Raw genomic sequence first — 20,240 nt, 5'->3', positions numbered from 1 at the left:
AAAGAGAGATGCAACACCACAGTTGGAAGCCTCACTTGGGATTTGGCTCATGGAGACTCAGATGACTTTAGAATACTGTGTAATACTATAGATTTACCCTATAAAAAGCTTGGAATTCATTCAATGCACCAGAAAGCCCATACCCAATCAAGGCTAGATAAAATTTAGGGATTTATTGGTATTTAGTTTTTATAACTTCACTTTTTGCATACTGATACCTAGCCAAAATCATTTAAATGGTAACATTCTGTTAGCTCCTTGGCACCAGGCTTCCCCACCACAATTCTCCTCTATTGCTTAGCCCTGATGCCCAGCCTCATGGCTCCACAGACAGCCTCAGCATGGGGGGAGACACCATGGCCATAGCAACTCTTACAGAAGAAAACATTTAATTGGGGATGGCTTACAGTTTCAGAGGTTCAGTCCAGTATTGCCATGGAGGGAAGCAGGCAGACATGGTGTTGGAGACATAGTTGGGAGTTCTACATCCAGATGCAGACATCAGGAAAAGAGCGCCACTGAGTCTGGCTTGGGGTTTTGAAAACTTCAAAACCCACCTCCAGGGACATGCTTTCTTTAGCAATGCTACACCTCCTAATCTATTCAAATAATGCCACTCCCTGGTGACCAAGAATTTGAGTCTCAATCCATGAGCCTATTGGGGGGCCTTTCTATTCAAACTACCACACCCTCCAATGCTCAATCTTGATAGATTTTAGATATTTTGTCTAAGTGTTGATATATAGAATATGTTTAATAGAGATTTTAAGTTGATTGAATAATGACTTCTAAATACATTTGGCTGATGTGAGTTAAGGAGGCTGAGGTAAGTGGACCAAGCAGAAACTACAGTATCACAGCATGTTGGCTAGTATAGCATGTGATGTAACAGACCTATTCTAAACAATATAATGAATCAGAAAGGTAACATTTGGTTGCATACGCCACTATTTTCTAGATGTGCACAGGTCAGCATCTTTGACATCTACGAGGCCCCTACAGTACCTGCCTCAGTGCGTGCATCTGGACTCAATGTCATTAAGTATGATTTGAAAAGAGTTTGTGTTTTAACATATCTACCTAGTTGTAAACATCTGCTGCTACCTAACAAGTGCTACATTCATTTAAATGGCACCGTGCACAGAGGTAAATAGAGCTCTGGCAGGCTTTCCATAAGGGAAACTGTGTTTGCTTCCTTCATTAATTACTAATGGAGCATTAAAACATGCACTCCCTCTGAGCCAAGTTGGCTAATTCCTGGCGCTTAATTCCAGGGTGCTTTCAAAAGCAGAGACATGTATTGACACACCAGAGAGCATGCCCTGTAACAGGCATGCGGGTGACTACACTGCCAAGATCATACTAAGCTCCAAGTGTACCAGTACCAAATGCACTGATCCATTGGTTTAACCTTTGCAGTTGGAGGTTAATTTGGAAAAATAAGCATATATCCCCAGAGCACTTCTGAGAGCAGCTACTACCGTGTGACTTGGATAACTACTAAGATCCAGAATGGTTAAAAATAAAGGCAGACCAAATTCTGCCTCTCAGTGGAATGAGAGTAGCGAGCTAAGAACAGAATTACAAACCAAAGCATGATTTACAAATTAATTTCGACAGTCAATTACCAGCAGAATTAAAATGAAGAATTTATTCCCTCGGACACATCAACTAACACAGCATCGGAGTGATGACATGAAAACAATAAGAGACTGACCAGTATATATTAGTCATAGTAGATCTTTAACATGTAGCACTGTATATTTAGCATATATTTTAATATAGATTATGATAAAATATGAATAAGAATATGAAAGAAGATCATAATATTGAATATTGGCTATATTTGCTTATAAGTCACACAAAATACCTTATTTTAGATGTTTTCGTAGTTATAGTGGTCCACAATAGAAATACTTTTCTTTTCTTTTTTCTTTTTTCTTTTTTTTTCTTTTTGATCTGTCTGTTTTCAAGACAGAATTTCTCTATGTAGGCTGTCCTGGAACTCACTGTATTCAACAAGTTGATCTCAGATTCAAATATCTGTCTGCCTCTGCCTCCCAAACACTGAGATTAAAAGCGTGTACTACTAGTGCCCCACAAAAGTGTTTAAAGTTTTACTGTATACATGTGGGTGTTCTGCCTGCATGTATGTTTGTATGCAATGCACATGCAGTGCCTATAGAAGTGAGAAGAGGGTTTTAGATACTCTAGTACTGGAGTTACAAATGGTTGTGAGCCATTGTGCGGGTGCTGATAATCGAACCAGGGTCCTCTGGAAGAGCTATCTTAACCATTGAGCCATTTCTCCATCCCCAAACATTTTTTCAAATATATAAATTCTGTAGATATCCACTTGAATTGCAGAGAAATGATATACAATATAGGCATAAACAAAGTAATGCTGCATGTTGGTGATGTCTGGATTTGAACTTTAATCAAACATAACAGAGACAGTGATGGAAAAACACCTCAGAAAGATACCAAGCTATCCCCATGACGATCCTGCTTGGAGATATTTACAGCCCCAAAGAAAACAATGTGCCTATCCAAAGAAGAACAGGTTTGGCCAAAAAGACTAAACCAATGAAGTCACAGAGGACAAGATAGCTTTGTCTGTTGGACTTAGGTAAAGTGGCCAGATGAGAAGGTCATGCTTCTCATGGACATGGAAGGATGAGGCCGTATTCCCCAGATTTGACTGTAGTTTCATATGCAACAATTAATTCTTTGATTTAGAATAGAGCACCCCCCACATGGACATCTATGAGCACCCATTGTAAATTAATGCAGCTATGAGGGAAGAACACCAGTTGCCCAGTAGAGTTGAAAAGTATAAAGTCTTCCTAAGAAAGGGTTTGGAAAAAGGAAGCTTCTTGACCTTGTAAAATGTTGGTGGTACGAGTGAAGTTGTACATGGTAGGTGTAGGTACACAGTAGGTGTAGGTACAGTGAAACATGGTATGCATGGGAACTTCTGATTCATGCATGGCATTCACGCATGCCAGGCAGATTGGATGACAGCTTATCTATTTTAAGTACAGTAAAATAAATCATGGATTCAAGGGTTGATTTTTTTTTTAAAGCAAACTAAAGGAAATATCCAAATGTTGATCGTAAGTCTGAAGAGGCAATGGTTTTACAAGTCTAGACAGATAAAAAGAGATCGCAAAGGAGAGTTAAAAACAACACGGACTATGCAAATATTAAAAACTTATGCTAGCAGAATATTCTAATAGCAACCAGAATGCAAAGTCGGACAATGTTGGGAAATGTTTGTAGAGAATGTGACAGACGAAGGCCTGATATCTTTATTAAATGAAATGTTTGTACAAATTGATAAGAGAAACATTGTAATTCTAGAAGCATAAACAGACAAGTCATGAAAGGAAAAGAAAACCAGTAAACAAACATATGGAAGATTATTTGATTGATTTGGCAGTCAAATCTATTTAAATGAACAAGAAAAATATGAAATTTTATTTTTATGAAACCCAATGCTAGCGAGGACGTTGTAAAAGTGGTGCTTTCATGTTTTAGTGATATTTAAATTAGTACCCCCTTTTTGGAAAACACTTGGCAGTACAATATCATGAGCCGTAAAAATGTTTATAGCCTTTGACCTAGTAATTTGACTTGCTTCTGGGAACTTCTCCTGAAGAAAATTAATCCAAAATATGGAAGAAATTAAAGACCTAAAATAAACTGGGAAATGCTAAGTGTCTCACAATAGAGAATAGTTAATGTGTCATGGTACACTGATTGGATGTAAAACAACGTTATCCCTCTTAAGTACCGAAATGGAGCACAGGCAGACAAATGGAAAGGTTCTTGTGATTTAATATGATATAAAGTCATATGGTATCTACATTTTTGTGTGTAGATGTGTACATGAGTGTGGGTACCCACTAACGCCTCAGGCAGTTGACACTGCTGATTGTGGGGGCTGAGAACCAAACTTGGGTGCTCTAGAAGAACAGCAGGTGATTATTCCAGACCCTGTAAAGATTTATGCAGAAAAATAATACCCAGAAGAGAACAGTTGGAACAGTCAAATTTTGAGTTCTTAAGCTGATGTTAGTGAGTTTTTTCTTTAATCCCCCCACCCCCGTTATATTCCTTCCTTCTATTAGACCTCTGTGTCTGTTGCTCCCTGTGTGTCCCTCATTCCCACCTGAGTCCATACCCAATTTCCAGAGTCCTTCTCACCTACATGAGCATTCAGAGTCCTGCTGACCTTTGTGAGCATCCAGAAACACAGTTCTATCCATGGACCTGTCTCATCTCCAAGTTCCATAATGGCGTCTTAGCATTTCTATGCATGCCATACACAGTTCGCATTCTAAGGAAATGACTGATGCACAGTGTGTGTCCATCTCTGCAGTTAAAAGTCCAAACCCCAAGAAGGCAGGACCTGTTTCCTATGCTTCCCTTGCTTACTGAGTGAGCACAGTGCTTTGTCTGCTGAGTAGATGCCAATTTAAAGATGCTTCCTCCCATGCTGCAGGGGGAGCTCACGAGGGTCTTCAGCATCTGGGTCCTTTCGGCAACATCCCCAACATCGTGGCAGAGTTGACTGGCGACAATATTCCTAAGGACTTCAGTGAGGACCAAGGCTACCCAGACCCTCCAAATCCCTGTCCTCTTGGGAAAACTGGTAAGGAACGTGGCCTTGGGTTATAATGAGAGGTAATTGGAAATTCTGACCCCAGCTACAGTGTGAGCGCTCTCTGAAGAATGTTCCTCTTTTTATTAGGGTGAGGCCTCTCTCTTCCCTGAAGCACAGAGCTCCCATGTTGGGTGGAGCAACATGGGACTTGGATATGACCAAGCCAGTATGGAGAGGCTGGCCCTGGATGACAGGAAATCTTGAGTCACTGGCTGGCATCAAACCCATCAGTCACCTTTGACTTGCTTGTAGGGTTTTGGATGGGAAGAGTGATAGACTAGCTCAGAGTGTGGGAGTCTGGAAAAGTTGATAAGATAGCACAGAGGTTCTTAAAGTGAGGTCCCTGAGCCAGCAGCAGCAGCGTAGCCTGGAATGTAACATAAACTCAACATGCGGATCCTTACACTGAATCAGACTTACTGAATCAGAAATGTTATACCTGGGTCCCAGCCATCTGTGTAGTGAGCAGCCCAGGAGCACACTGAAGTCTGAAATCTTCTATGAGAAAACAAAGGAAAGAGACCCAGAGCTCGAGCCAAGAGATCTGATTTCTAGGGTTAATGGTGCAGTATGATTTCACTTCTTTAGGCTTGTGTCTCGTCATCTATAAAAATACAACACACTCAATGCCTGAAAGAAATGTACAATGTGAGTTGCAGGTTTTTCTGAGCAAGACCTGTGGTGACATAGTACTTTGTATGTCCTTGACTCTGGGAGCAGAAAGCAGAGTAAACTGACAGAGGTAGATGAGATCCCAGTGCTAGACTCGGCCTCAGATTCTGCTTTTGCCTTTACTATCATTCTATGAAGCTAACATACTTACTCCACACTGCTTTTGTGCCTTAACAGGCAATCTAAGAAAAAAGAATCACTTGCTAAATTTAGCTACTGTTAGGGAGGACTTTTGAGACCACCTTATCATGCATGATGCAGCACAGCACAGTTGAATGGTCCAAGAATGGACCCTTGACTTGCCTCTGCCCTGGCATGCTCTCATCTGAATCATCACCCTGTGCAGATCAGTGAAGCTCCTCGATCTGACATGGCCACAGGGTTAGAAAGTTACTTTTAGAACATGTTTTCAGTCCCCTAAAATCTCAGGCATCTCAGACGGGCTTCATCTCCACAGCTTGATCTCAGTCCACTTAAAGGTACTTGAGAAATTATCACCAAAATGTTGCAAAGATGCTGCATTTGGACCACTTTGCTTGCTATCCCTCTCCCACATAATGAAGGCATTAGAAATAGCTCAGTGTGAAGTGGGGAGTCACAATGGGAGTCGTTTGGAAGACCAATAACTTCTGCACTAGCCCCCTGGGGCTCAGGACTGCCATACTGCATTCTAAAGACTTTAGTTTAGTCCTAAGAGCTAGACAGCCCTGCTAGTTGCAAATAGATCTCTCATTCTTGACTTTGACAGGTCATTATCCCTTTGTAATACACAGCGCCAAGACCTTTGAATTGGGGACCTTCTTTCCTATCCCAATCTTGTACAAATACTTGCATCCTTTGTTTCCCCCCTCTGATTTTCCACCTCATTTTATGATGCTGGGACTTGAACCTAGGCTCTCACATATGCTAAGCTGGAACTCAACCACTGAGATGCATGTCCTGCCCCTATTTCTCCCCTTTTAAAAAATGTCGTCTAAAATACATCGAAGCAGGAAGTATTCAAAACTCACTTTTAGGGGATCATACCTAGCGATTATAGATCTTATAGAAAAACAGAAGCTAGGAAAGATAACCTACCTTTTTCGGTTGAATGGAAAACATGATGCATACTTCAGTGAGCCACCACAGTTGGGCACCATGGCTTATTTCTGTAATCCTAGCCCTCCCTCAGAAGCCATTGACAAGAGGATTATGAGTTTGAGCACAGTCTGAACTACAGAGCAGGCTCTTGGTGAGAGCAATCAAAACAAAAGCAAAACTAAACAACAACAACAACAACAACAAAACAGATATCTTGGAATAAACTTTCATTTAAAGGGAGGTGGCAGAGATGGGCCTTAAACATACTGTAAACTTACCATGTACCAAAGGTATCATGCATGGACATTTTCCTCTCTTAGGGCAAATATCTGATTTACCTAGTTAAATAGGTAAATAAACAGAAATGGAGAAGCTGGGTTAACTTTAAGAAGCTAAACTTATGGTATAGTCCTTTGTGTTCTGAGATTTGATTCTTAAGTTTTGATCTGTCTCCCTGCTGCTGTAATACACAACACCCAGACCTGTCTAAAGATACTGGAATGGTTCCTAAAGACAGCATTCAAGAGAAAGAGAGACTCATGGATGGAAACATATTGCTTAAGGAAACACTTGATGGTGAAGCAAATGAAACATTCTAGAGTAGTGGTTCTTACATTCTAGTAGTAGTAGTCTGGGAAGACTGGCAGTCTTCCCAATGCTGTGACCCTGTTGTGCTGACCCCTAACAATTATTTTCATTGCTGCTTCATAACTGCAGTTTTGTTCTGTTATAAATTGTAATATAAAAATTCGTGTTTTCCGATGGTCTTAGGTGACCCTTATGAAAGGGTCATTGAGCCTCAAAGGGGTTGTGACCCACAGGTTGAGAACTACTGGTCTTGTGGTTCTTCACAATAGAAACTTGAGTTTTACTTATATGCAGTCCTATCACAGGGAGGTGAGGGAATGACAGAGGTACATTGTTTTGCTGTCTTCACTTTGATGCCCCCAGTTGCCCTGGCTGGCAGTACCCCATACTGGCAGATGGGGTAGAGTTGGGGAAGTGGATCATAATAAAAAAGTTTTGGGGACAGGCCTGAAGGTGGACTACATAACTTCTGCCTACATGATATTGGCTCAGTCAGGCATATGATTCCACATTATCAGAAAGAACGGCTGAGAAATCAGCTTTGCTATGTGCCAAGGAGAAAAGGGAAGTAGGTTTGAAGTACACCTGATAGGTCTTTGCTCCTGAAGCAGTCTCATCCACCAGGGGGGATTGAATCCAGAGGAAATGTGACTTAGAGTATCTGATATGAACAGACTATGACCCTTGTGTGCCCAGATGTGTTTGATAGGTTACCATTTAGAATAACAACAGATGCTATGACCATTTCTTAAAAACCTTTGTCTACAGCAGATGACGGATGTCTAGAAAACGCCCCTGACACTGCAGAGTTCAGCCGAGAATTCCAGTTAGACCAGCACCTTTTTGATCCAGAACATGACTACCCAGGTTTGGGCAAGTGGGTAAGTCCATTTTCAGCGGCTGGTAGAGTTTTCACTCAGGTCTGTGGGAATAGTAATGCCAGAGTTAAACAGCATGCATGGAGAGAAGGAAGATTGCTTAGGAGTTGATTCCTCAGAAATCTCCAGTGAGGGGAACTCTATGCAGTTATTATTCCAGACTAAACTCATGCATCTATACAGCAGGATACTGGTCCCATCGAAAGAGACAGCAAATATAGACCATACGCTCTCTAGAGACTTCTATTCCATTCTATTCCACAGACCGAGACATAGTATTCTCATGTCTCACTAGTGCTTCAGGCACTCCACGGAAAGGAAAAGACTTTTTCAAAAGAAAAGATACTGAGAAAGTTGCAGAGTTGATCTCTAGACTAAGGGAAATGGACGGTCCATGTATATCTCTGCAGAATCAAGGAAATGAAGACATCCAGACTTGTAAAAAGACACGCATAAGTCTGCTTTGTGGAAAGAGGGACAATCTCCAGATGCGTGGCAGCGAGCTTGCTGTTGGTCGCATGCAACTATGAGTAGCTGTCAATGAAGGGTGTTGTTTTATAAGCACTTGGAAAGCAGAATCATGCCACTTGGCACTGGTGTGCTAAAAACAAGTTTTGTCGATCTCCTCCTATTATTCCGCTGCCAGCATTATGTATGCCAGCTTAATGAGGGAAATGAAGTAAGCATGGTGCACTTGGATCTCATCTAAGTATTTGACAAGATCTTTTATGATCATTTGGAAGAGGTGAAGATACCCAGCCAAGTCAACAGAATGCCACCAAAAGACAGCTTGTTAGAGAATCTGTGTCAGGACGGGAGGGAGATGGTGCAGGGAACCCTGCATGTTTGAATGCTACCCCACTCCACGTGTGTATCAATGTTTGTAATAGAAGTACAGATCACACACTTCTCAGATTCTCAGTGGATGACACAAAGTTGGAAGGGAGAGCTCTGGATGACAGAGCCGGGATTCAAGATCACTACAGGCTGGAACACCGAGCCAAGGAGGATTACAATTGAATGGGAATGTGTCTAGGTGCCTGTGGTCGGGCCTATGTAAGCCAACGATGAAGTCATGTGAGAGAAAACCGGGAAACACTGAACGGTGTTAATTCACAGATGAGAGTCGACGGTCAATGCATCTGTGGGATGAGTGAATGGGGAGGGTTCCCTTCAAAGACAGTCCAGGCAACCTCAGCCCCTCAGCATCACCAGTCCCTTCTAGGTCAGTGCTAATTGCAGTCTTGGTTGTTGTGTTACACTACACATTGAAATTGTGAAGCTACACTTTCCCTTTCCTTCTGCATTGCTTTGGAGAAGAAAAATTATCCTAGATAACCACTTTCGTTTTTTCTAGCATCTTTCTTCACATTTTCCTAAGTCAGTTCAGTTCCCTTCGCCTTCAAAATACATTTCCAAATTAAGGCAGGAAAGCAACACACTTGAGTTAACCTTTCATCTCCAATTTGTATCCCTCCCCATCTTCCTCTCCCTCTTTATCCCCCAGCTCTCTTTCTCTCATTAATTCTCACTTTCTCTTCCCTCCCCCCTACATAGTCCTATTAGAGAAGACTGTTTCGTCAAATTCTTTTCAAACCTCCTCTTGGCAGAGTTTTAAACAAAAACGAAAAAAAATCTTGAGTGTTATGAAAATCTCCTATAAAATGTATCTCAATGGGATAGTAAGAGGTAAAATAGAGGGGAGACTGAAGACCAAAGAAAATGGAGAAAGAAATCACGTAATTATACTTACGCTGATCCTGTATATAGTGATGAAGATAAGAATTGGTACCGTTTCAGAGGGAATCATCTAATAGAATGGTTATACACTGGAGAGAGAGAGAGAGAGAGAGAGAGAGAGAGAGAGAGAGAGAGAGAGAGAGAGAGACAGAGACAGAGAGAGACAGAGAGAGACAGAGAGAGATAGACAGAGACAGAGATAGACAGAGACAGAGAGACTGACAGAGACAGAAAGGTACAGAGAAACATACATACATACATACATACATACATACAGACAGACAGACAGACAGAGAGACAGAGGCAGACAGGCAGATAGACAAAGGGACAGAGAGACAGAGAAAGACAGAGAGAAAGAATCTATATGAAAGTTTATATACATAAACTCTTCCTATGAGGAATTTTAAAAGGAGAGGAGATACATCATGCATTTATGTGCCAGCTTAAAGGAGGAAGGAAAAGAAAGGAAAGAGAAGAAAATTAAGAGTAATGCTGGGGAAAGACCCACAATAGATGGGCAAGGTCTTGCTAAACAGTGGCAAGGACCAAGTTCAGAAGGATGCGAACAGGTTCTGAGCCCACTTTATTTTAGATACTGTGCTAGGTGCTTGGTCTCCAGGACTCATCAAGTGGCCTTGGGTTTTCAACAGTTTTACAGTCTTGAAATGAAAAGCATGAAGCTATAATAAGCCCAAATTTGCGTGGATGCAGTGCCCTTCTGATGGTACAGTGAAGGCTGGGTCCTGAAGCTAGGAAAGATGGAATCCAAAGGCAGAGGAAGATGTGAGGCCAGTGGGCCTGATTGTGACTTAACCACAGAGGAAGCTGAGGCTCTATGGAGAATCCAGCTGAAGTCTTAGGGGACAGGGCACAGTTGAGTAGAAGGCTGGATCTGAGACCAAGAAGAAAGGAAGTGGAGGAAATGTCTGAGTGTGGGCAGAGCCCATCTGGGGTTGTGATGGGGTGGAAGAGGTGCTAACTTCTTTTCCCAATATTTTATTATTTTGTTTGTTTGTAGGCATGGCCTTTCTACACAGTCCTGGCTGTCCTAGAACTCACTCTGTAGACCAGGCTAGCCTCAATCTCCACTCACAGAGCTCCCACTGCCTCTGTCTCAGGAGTGCTGCGATTACAGCTGCACAGCAACTACACCCTCTTCTTCAAAAGCTCTCTATCTCTCACCAAATCCCACTTGCATCCCCCTTTGAAACACTTTCCTCTCCCTCCCCTCTCCCTCCCCTCTCCTTCCCCTCTCCCTCCCCTCTCCCTCCCCTCTCCCTTCTCCTTGGGCTTCTCTCAGTCACCCAGATTCATTGTCTGCCTCAGAGCCAAGACTAGAATTTAAGACCAAGAATAAAAAGGGCTATCACATATCAATGGCAAAGGAATGACATTTATGCCTCTTATCAGCTCTAATGATGTGTTTGTTTAAACTTCAGTTTCCTTGTTTATTTTCTCATTACCACCCAGCAATAAAACAGTGTTTGCTTGATCTTCACATAGAAGTGTTAACTGAGTGTCTATTGCTTTTTTAAGCTGGGATCCAGAAAGCAGCCTGGGTGTTTATATAGAAGGATAGTCTCAAGCGTGTCTGCAACTCAACTATCCTTTCAACTTGCAAAACAGTCATCTCTCAAATAAATTGCACACAAGTCCCTGCTGCTTCCTTGACAGCACTGCCTCCCTGTGTTTAATATTATCTGGAGCTGAGTTGCATCTTTAGCAATGATTTCCACATTACAAATATCAGTGTGTCTGTAGTATTTCCTGCACGGCTCTTTCCTTGTTACTGAATCAAGACCATATGACCTCTGGGTCCTGTGGCGGGTAATGGGATGACACCAAATACATGCTATATAATAAGAAATTCTAAATTTATAGCACTTATACTACATGGAAAGCACCGTGCTAATATTTTGCCTCAATCATTTTATCCAGGCTGCCCACCCTCATCACTCTCATTCTATAAAGGAGAAAATGCAAGGCAGGGGTCTGGATAGCCTGCTCAGCAACACAGAGCTTATGACTGACAGAGCTAGGAATTAAACTCCATCTTTACAAATACACACACACACTCTCTCTCTCTCTTTCTCTTTCTCTCTCTCTCTCTCTCTCTCTCTCTCTCTCTCTCTCTCTCTCTCTCTCTGACTCATCCCTCATAATATGGCCTCTGGAGTCCTATTTAGGATTGATTGCCTTCACCACAGTGTATATAATTAACTAGAGTCCTGAGGGTCCATGACCAAAGGCTGCTATAAGCCTCCTCACATTCAACTACAACCCTCAAAGCCTATGACCAAAGGCTGATGCCAGCCTTTCCCCTTAATGTACTTCCTCAGTGTATCAAAAACCAAATCTTCCTCCATTTCCAGCACATTGTACAGCCTTCATTAATAGTTGATCAAGCTGAGCCATGGGAGACAGGAGGTGTGTGGTCGGTCCGTCTCCGACTTTGTTTATCCCACATGGCCATGCCTTGTCTGAATATTGGAATATAGAGTACTCTCCAGTTCTGGCTTATCTTGGGTTTCTATGTCATTAGATTTGAGCTATGTATTTTATGTCTTCTTTTACTTGACACATACTAATTGTACATATTTATGGAGTAGAGTGTGTCATATTTATACATGTCAGTGCATGTACCCCACACATCATGTGTGATGGTCAGATCTGGGTCACTAGCGTATTCATAACCTCAGACTGTGTTCATTTCTTTTTAAAAATTTGTCATTTTATTTTATCCATATAGGTACTTTGTCCCCATGTGTGTCTGTGCTTCATGTAAGTGCAGTATGCACAGAGTCCAGAAGAGAGTATTGGGTTCCCTGAAACTGGAGTTAGAGAGAGTTGTGAGCTGCCATGTGGGTGCTGGGAATGGAACCTGTGTTGTCTGGAAGAGCAGCCAATGCTCTTAACTGCTAATCTATCTCTCCAGCCCCTTAGTTCTTTCCTCTTCCTTCTCCTCCTCCCTCCTCCTCCTCTCCTCCTCCACCTCCTCCTCCTCCCTCCTCCTCCTCCCTTATCCTCTTCTTCTCCTCCTCCCCTCCTCCTCCTCCCTCCTCCTCCCTCCTCCTCCTCTCCTTTTCTTCCTCCCTCCTCCTCTCCTTTTCTTCCTCCTCCTTTCCTTTTCCTCCTCCCTCCTCCTCCTCCTTCCTCCTTCTCCTTCTCCTTCTTTTTTCATGTTGAAAATGTTCAGAGTACTCACCACAGTTCTAAAACACACAGCTTGTTAAAATGGTTGTTCAGCTGTGGTAACACTTACTTCTCCTTAACTGTATGTGACCTGGATTGTCACTATGCTGTCTCCATCTCCTTCACTATCCCCAGCTCTGGGAGTCACCATTCTTCTCTCTGTTAGCATGTGCTCAATGTTTTAAGCTTCTTCATAATCGTGCTGTTTATGGATATCCTGTCACTTTTCATCATGGCCATACACAGTGTCAGATTGTCCCCTGTTAGTGGTAACTTCATTTCCTTTAGTAAAGTAGTGTCCGTGTTTCTCTGGTATAAAACTATCATTTTCCATTTGAAATTAACCTATGGAAAACTACTTTGAGACTATAAATATTTTGGTCTCCACGAGGCTGTTAACCAATGCATTAATTTTGCATTCATTGATGGTATTTACCAGACTCAGTTATAACCATGGTAGTTGCAGAAGGATGAGCTTCTTGCTCTCTTGTTCTTTCCGTTTGCTGATTTGCATCCTACTCCCATGCAAAGCCTCCATTACCTCCTTTCCTGTTTATAAACACCGTCATTTATTTGGTGCCTCTACAGGTTCACTGTTACTAATTTTTTTCTTTTTTTCTTTTTTCTTTTTCTTTTTTTCAGAGCTGGGGACCGAACCCAGGGCCTTGCGCTTGCTAGGCAAGCACTCTACCACTGAGCTAAATCCCCAACCCCCACTGTTACTAATTTTGATGTTCAAAATGTCCTGCATTTGGCCAGTAGGAATTTCTTCAAATTGGCATTTCCTTCCTTTGGACATGACTCTAGCACTTGGTTGAATGTATCTACTCAGATATTTAGCATCATTAATTTTTGTACTTCCTGTAGCCTAGCCCTATGATCAGACAGTTCTCCAAGATGTCTATCTCCCAGAGTCCTTTGGAACTGGTTGTTCAAAATCTTGATGACCTAATGAAAAGTCCTTTAGTGAACTTAAACGAGCTGCTTTCTTAGAACTTAGGTCCCTCCTCCCCAAGGAACTAACAAATGAATTCATTAGAAGAGGTGGTTGGTTTATTTTCATTCATTTTGTGTATTTCTTTTTTCATTCACATGCCAACCCCTGCCACCAAATTCACTCTGATGCAGAGCTAACGGAGAAGGCCCAGGCATATTCACCATAGAGGGGCGGGGTGGGGGGGCATGGACATGTTGGTCCTGACCTCAGCTCTTCAGGAAAACAAGAACCATCTTTGAGAGGAAGACTTCTAGACCTTGTAAACTTCTGGTTCTAATTTCCCCCAAAAAGCTCCAAAGGGAATTGAGATGTTACTGCCTTCATCTCATTTGCAGCATGCGGGAGCTGTGCCCGGTCTGATGGGCAGTGGGCTTCACTGCACCATCTTGCAGGCCCCTCTGTCTGCCCTCCAGTTCAGACAGCTGGAGAGAGTGATGTATATGAGCAGTCATGTCCTCACCCTCTTTATGCCAACCTCCTTCCCAACTCTGGCATGAGCACCCAGAACATTCTGTGTGCATTAGAGTTGTTTACAGTGAGACACTGAGGTTGAGACCAACTACAATATTCTCATTCCTCGAGGGAATGGTCAGCAGGCCTGCCTTTTCTCTCTCCTGGTATTTACTTGATCCATCCCCCAAAGTGAGCTGGAGATAGGGGCTCTGGCCAGTGCTGGTGTTTCTGGCAATGGGCATGCTTCTCCTGGCACACACCCTGCCCCTGGATGTTTGAGGTTGGGCAGAGCTGTTCACTGTAAGTTGCAGGTGGTGGGTTTTAACAAACAAGAAAACCACGAAGCTTATTCTTGGCATTTGTCATTTTCACTTTCAAATCTACCATTTAAATATTTGTTAATAACCAGACGGCTGCGAAGATAAAAATGTTGTATAAACTTTCTCCTCACCAGAAGTCTGTCAGCTCCTTTTTCTAGAAGTTAGCATTAGAGTATTGTAGTTACAGCAAGATGAATTGTCCTCTATGCATTATTTTCCTTATGATTAGAAAAATCACATAAAATGACACAAGCAAAACACCCAAATCCCTTTCTTTGCTTTTACATCCAGGTTAAGTGTTCTGTCTTTTATAATCTCAACTGGAGAGAAATGTGTTGAGCATGTGTCTGATATTCTAGAGCTCATTTAAATCCACTATGCATTTGAAACACAGCCGTATGTGGAAACACTTATACAAACTGTGGTAACAGAACAGCACCCCCCACCCCCAACACACACAACATAACTTTCCTTTCTGCCAAGAAGTTTTTTGGCAGTTTTTAAAAGGTTCACTCTATTAAAAATGTTATAGACCAAATGGTTCTGTGATTGGCTTGATGGGGCCACTAAGTTGAGCCATGAGAGGGATGGCTGCAGAAGTCAAAGTCTCGTTTATTTACACAGAGGACTGTTGTTATTGGTCAGACACTGCTCCAGAGAACAGTCATGTGTGTAGTTCATAAAGAGGGAATTAGATACTGAGATAAAGTTATTTATTTTCAAACAAAGGCCATTCAGAGTGAGGAGACGGGCTTCCCGCACCCTGGTATTTTAGCACGCCATCTCTCCCTGTTTATGAGATTGTTGGTGGCACCAAGTGCCTTGAGGCAGTGCAGAGGACTTTGTGAAGAGCAATGCAGTCACCAGCTTTTCTCTTGTGGTCTATCCTTCTGACACGACATTCCTTTCATCTAACTTTGTTTCCAAAACATGTGTATGCTAATAACCAGAGGACACACCAAGTGTTGCTTTAAAAGAGACAGTTACCAAATTCAATCCATACTTCTCCATTTGTGTTTTCTTTTCTCTCCACTCTAGAACAAGAAACTCCTTTATGAGAAGATGAAGGGAGGACAGAGGCGGAAGCGGAGGGTATGTGACATGAGGACCTGGGTGTTTCTGGGATGTTTCATGTTTCTTCAAGGGGCAAGCAAAACATTTGGTTTTGGGGACATAGCAGAATATTTTCTGATGCAATTCCAGAGAATAGAACAGAAGTTGTGTATGTCAAGGGCTACACCCAGCATATATACCCTTGGTTTCTGGGCTGGTCTTCTCCCTGGGCTTTTGGAGTGTTCTGTAAAAATTATGCAACACTTACTACTTCCTGTCTGGCCAGCAACCATGAAGGGTAGGTTAATAGGTAGAACAGCCTCCTACCCATGCAGGGAGGAATGTGTAGGGAAGCTATTAGGGCATGACTTTCCTCAAATATTCTGTAAGCCAGTAGAGGAAGTGGCTCACACATCTGCATCCATTATGCAAATCACAAGACAGAAACCAGGAAGTGTGAAAGTGTATACCACAGGGCATAATTTTGAATTTCTTCTACATATTTTTTTATACTATCCTAGCCAGGCTTGTGTAGCATGCATTCCACTTACCTCACTTGCAGACTGCCCTGTCTGGTATAGCCTTAGTTAGGTCTCATTGGAGGACTGTCCAAGATGGACCTTTGGCCTCTGTATTATGCATTTTGCTACTCCTTATATGGCAATCAAAGTTACACTGGGTTTCCAGTGTATGTTTATAGACCACAGACTTAATAGTGATCAGTATCCATTCTACTAATCTACTGGTACTCTCTTTTATTTGAACAAACAGGAGGGGTAAAAACCTTGCTATTACATAGTAAAGTACTACTATACCAAAGGTTTTCATTAAAATATACAAACCAACCCAAGCCACTGACCATTTCTTTGGAATAGCAAGTACCTGGATCTTTGGAAAAATTAGGAATCTAATTTGTGGCAATTTTGGCCCATCTGAAGAGCTTGGCCAAATTCAGTCAGAAAATGCTTTAAGTGTGGGGTTTCTGGTCTGGGTAGTAATTGTAAGGCCCCTGGGTTGCTTGACAAACACAGATCCACAGGCAATCTCCTATGCAAGAAGCAGAAAGCTGTTACATCTGGAAGCAGATCTTCTTTGGGAGAGTGAATGGGGTTATTAGGGTTTTTCTTGGTGATTACAGTTTCCAATGGCAGATGGTGACAGGAAGGGTGTAATGCGTTCTTGAGAGAACATCAAGAAATTCTATTCTAGGAGCTCAGAATACACATAATTTACCAGGAAGACGGCTTGAATACATCTCCCCATGGTACAACAAGGACATTTCCAAATAAGACCAATGACTGACCCCAAATGAATAACTTAGCATGTAGCTTTAAATGTCTCTACTTCCTGGCCCACCATGCCTTCGTCCCCAACTCTGAGGAGCTTAGGTTGACTTTAGGTCACATTTCCACAAGACTAGTAATTACCAAAATTCAAAATTCTGGCTAAGACATATGTCATAAAGGATTTTTACTTTGGCATCAACTTCTTTCTCATAGACACGGCTTAGAATTGAAGGAAAGAAGGGTCACTGTGACCCTGGGATATCAGCTCTATGTCTTCTCAGTTATCTACAAAGCCCATTCTCATTCCTTTAGCCCTGGACCATTCTAGACTGATAGGCAAATAGAACTTTCCTTCCACAGCACCACACCTCAGCTGCGGCTCCCCTCTTGAAGATCTTAGCCACTCTCTCTGGAGCTTGAATCAATATAACGACATCATAGGTCACTTATCTGAAGAGTTAAGGATTACTCCAGAGAAGCTCACCATCTACTGAGGATTTGAAGAGGACAGCAAGCAAGGATGCATCCCAAGTTGTCCTTCCACTTGTCAGATGAATAATGATCACGTGTAACCTACCCAATAGTGACCATACATAGAGTTCTTTGGAGAACACTTAAAACAAACCACTTAACTCATAATTGAACATCAATATGAAACTCTTGAGACCTGACTCTGGAGAACCCCACTTCCCCTTTCCTCACAATCTTTGAAATTTTCTGGGTTTAGACAGCCTGTCTTGTACCACGGAAGTTTCTTAGCAAGAGGACTTATCCCTAAAGTTACAACCAGAGCCCCGGGGTCATTTTCTGTGACTTTTATAGTCACTCTAGGCCATTTAGGTTCCTAGTTGCTTCAAATATAAAGATCAATGTACTTTTAAGTGATTTTTGAAAATATTTGAGCTCTGTAGCTTTATCTCGTTACCATCTAAAAACCACTAGTCATATTAAACAGTTTATCAGCTACTTACTCCCCAGTTGACAAATAAGAATGTCTCATATTCTCTTTTAACATATGAGAATTTTAAGAGTTAATATTGTTACAAAATAGAAAAGTATTTCTGGTAGTGAATATACTTTTTATTTTTCTTATTTTTTTTAAAGATTTGTTTATTTATTTATTATATGTACAGTGTTCTGCCTGCATGCCAGAAGAGGGCACCAGATCTCATTATAGACGGTTATGAGCCACCATATGATTGCTGGGAAGGGAACCTAGGATCTATCTCTCTCTAGCCCCAAATATACTTTTTCTAAGCACATTAAGTCTGCTTACTCAGAGGTCTTTAGGATAAGCCAGACCACACTAGTTGACAGTTTACAAAAGAGTACTGTTTTGAATACTTTAAGGATGACTACTTCTTTGCGACATACCTATTCCAAATATGTAAAGACGCCATTCACTTTGCAGTCTTCGCCTTTTTTTGTGAGTCACCTTCGGAGAGTGACTGGGGTCCTTCCTAATTCACATGTTCACATACAAGACTGTGAAGAGCATTGACAAGGGCCACTCCTGTGCTCCATCCCATGTCTTTCGGAATATGCCTGATCACCTTTTAAGAGAGTCATGTAGACCAGGCCCAACTGAGAACTGTGTGTGCTTGCTCATGGGCACTTAGCATTGCAATAGGACGGCTCTTCCTTTGTCATGTCAGCCTCTTATGTTTCTGTCCCATTGCTAGAAGGAACTTCACTCAACAAATACATTCCAAAATGTTCAAAATTTTCCTGCTCACCAAAGATGATGGTGCAAAGCTCTGGTTACTAGTTCAAATCCAAACCTCAGGAAATACTGACATTATTATTATTATTATTATTATTATTATTATTATTATTATTACTATTACTATTGCTATTGCTATTATTAGAGAAGCAATGGAAACTCTTTGACTTATTTAGGACATCAACACATGAAAGAGATTCCAGAATACGAAGGACTGAATAATAAACAAAGGCCATTTCTGGATGGCTTTGTGTTTTATTTCACATTTGGGTTTGACTGAGGGGCGGTTGAAATTAATGAACTGTTCAACAGAATCCTTGCATAGAAGAGTTGCAGCCAGGGGATGACCTACAGTCAGACTTAGAATACTAATTCATACTAGGTCATGTTTGTCTTTTCTTTTGAAAAGCTTTCTATAAGAATAATAAATGCGGTTCAGTGTCACCTCCACTTAAATAGGACCATAGAATAATCATTTTCTTTCACATGAGACTTGGTAACCAGTAAAAATCTTTCCCAGTTTACCACAAACTTTTAAGCTAAATATAACAATAAAAAGATTACATTGCATTTGATCAAGAACACCATGGTTATGTGAAAGACGCTATTAGTAACATCTGCCAGGGAGACTGTGTACTGCACTGTGGGGCCATCATTTGGTAGGTGGGTGGTAAGTGCTATGTTATTTTCCTGTTAACCCAACAGTCAGAAAACAATTCTCATTCACTTACGTGAAGGTTCTGTATCTGAAGTTCTCACATAATGGCAAAACATATATTGGTTTTTTTTTCAGAGTGTCAATCCCTATCTACAAGGAAAGAGGCTGGACAATGTTGTGGCAAAGAAATCTGTCCCCCACTTCTCAGAAGAGGAGAAGGAGCCAGAATAAAGAGAAGACAGTAGGTGGAAACCCATACAATGCTTATGTATGTGCATGTTAGCAGAGCCCGTGAGTGACAGCATGCATTTTACATATTTATGGATGAAAAACAGCTGTCCTTGTCTCCATAGCAATGCCTGAGCTTTCTGCTAAATTAGAATAAAAGCTCCTTTCCTTTTGGGGATTTTTTGATGTGGATCTGCAAGAAACATTACAATTAAAATGTATATGTCAAGTATAATAAAAACACGGATATGAAATACTCTGATTTCTTGCCGTTTTGGGTTGTGCTGTTTGGGCCAAGTCTGTAAAAAGCTAGCATTTGATTTTGATTATGTAGTGTATCTAGCCCTTGGGCCTTGTTACACACCAATAAAGAAGTTTGTACTCAAGGGGAGGGGCTGACACATCTCACTCTGCTGCTTCTTAATAAATGTATGTGCAAGCATTGGCTTGGGACGTTTTTTTCTTTTTATATAACAGTATAAAATCAATTTCTTTGCTTAATAGAGCGAGGGGACTTGCAGAAGTGTCTGATTTTAGTGCTAATACTATGAAGTCAATGGGGGAAGGTGTGATCTCATTTCACATATGTTCGAACTGAGAATATTCAACACATGATGGGAATAATCATCAAAACCGAGAATGGAAAAACCCTCTCCTAGGTGTGTGTGTGTGTGTGTGTGTGTGTGTGTGTGTGTGTGTGAAA

The 20,240-nt window shown here is 41.6% G+C and overlaps 1 protein-coding gene across 2 annotated transcripts in view; it reads left to right on the top strand.

Moving 5' to 3' along the window:
* Nucleotides 1–19,979, top strand: part of Scg5 (secretogranin V) — a 44,462-nt gene extending 24,483 nt beyond the window's left edge. Inside the window, exons 3-6 of one of the 2 annotated variants that reach the window (XM_006234701.5) lie at nucleotides 4,508–4,657; nucleotides 7,781–7,890; nucleotides 15,628–15,681; nucleotides 19,445–19,979. In XM_006234701.5, the coding sequence (XP_006234763.1) occupies nucleotides 4,508–4,657; nucleotides 7,781–7,890; nucleotides 15,628–15,681; nucleotides 19,445–19,540 (410 nt within the window). In that variant the 3' untranslated portion in view covers nucleotides 19,541–19,979. Of the gene's footprint in view, nucleotides 1–4,507; nucleotides 4,658–7,777; nucleotides 7,891–15,627; nucleotides 15,682–19,444 lie in introns of both variants that reach the window. The other variant, NM_013175.4, reaches the window with a different exon arrangement.
* The last annotated feature ends 261 nt before the right edge of the window (nucleotides 19,980–20,240 follow it).

This window comes from Rattus norvegicus, chromosome 3 (assembly GCF_036323735.1).
Source record: "Rattus norvegicus strain BN/NHsdMcwi chromosome 3, GRCr8, whole genome shotgun sequence".
NCBI lineage: Eukaryota > Metazoa > Chordata > Mammalia > Rodentia > Muridae > Rattus > Rattus norvegicus.
Note: the sequence above shows the minus strand (reverse complement) of the source record. Positions and strands in the feature narration are given on the sequence as shown.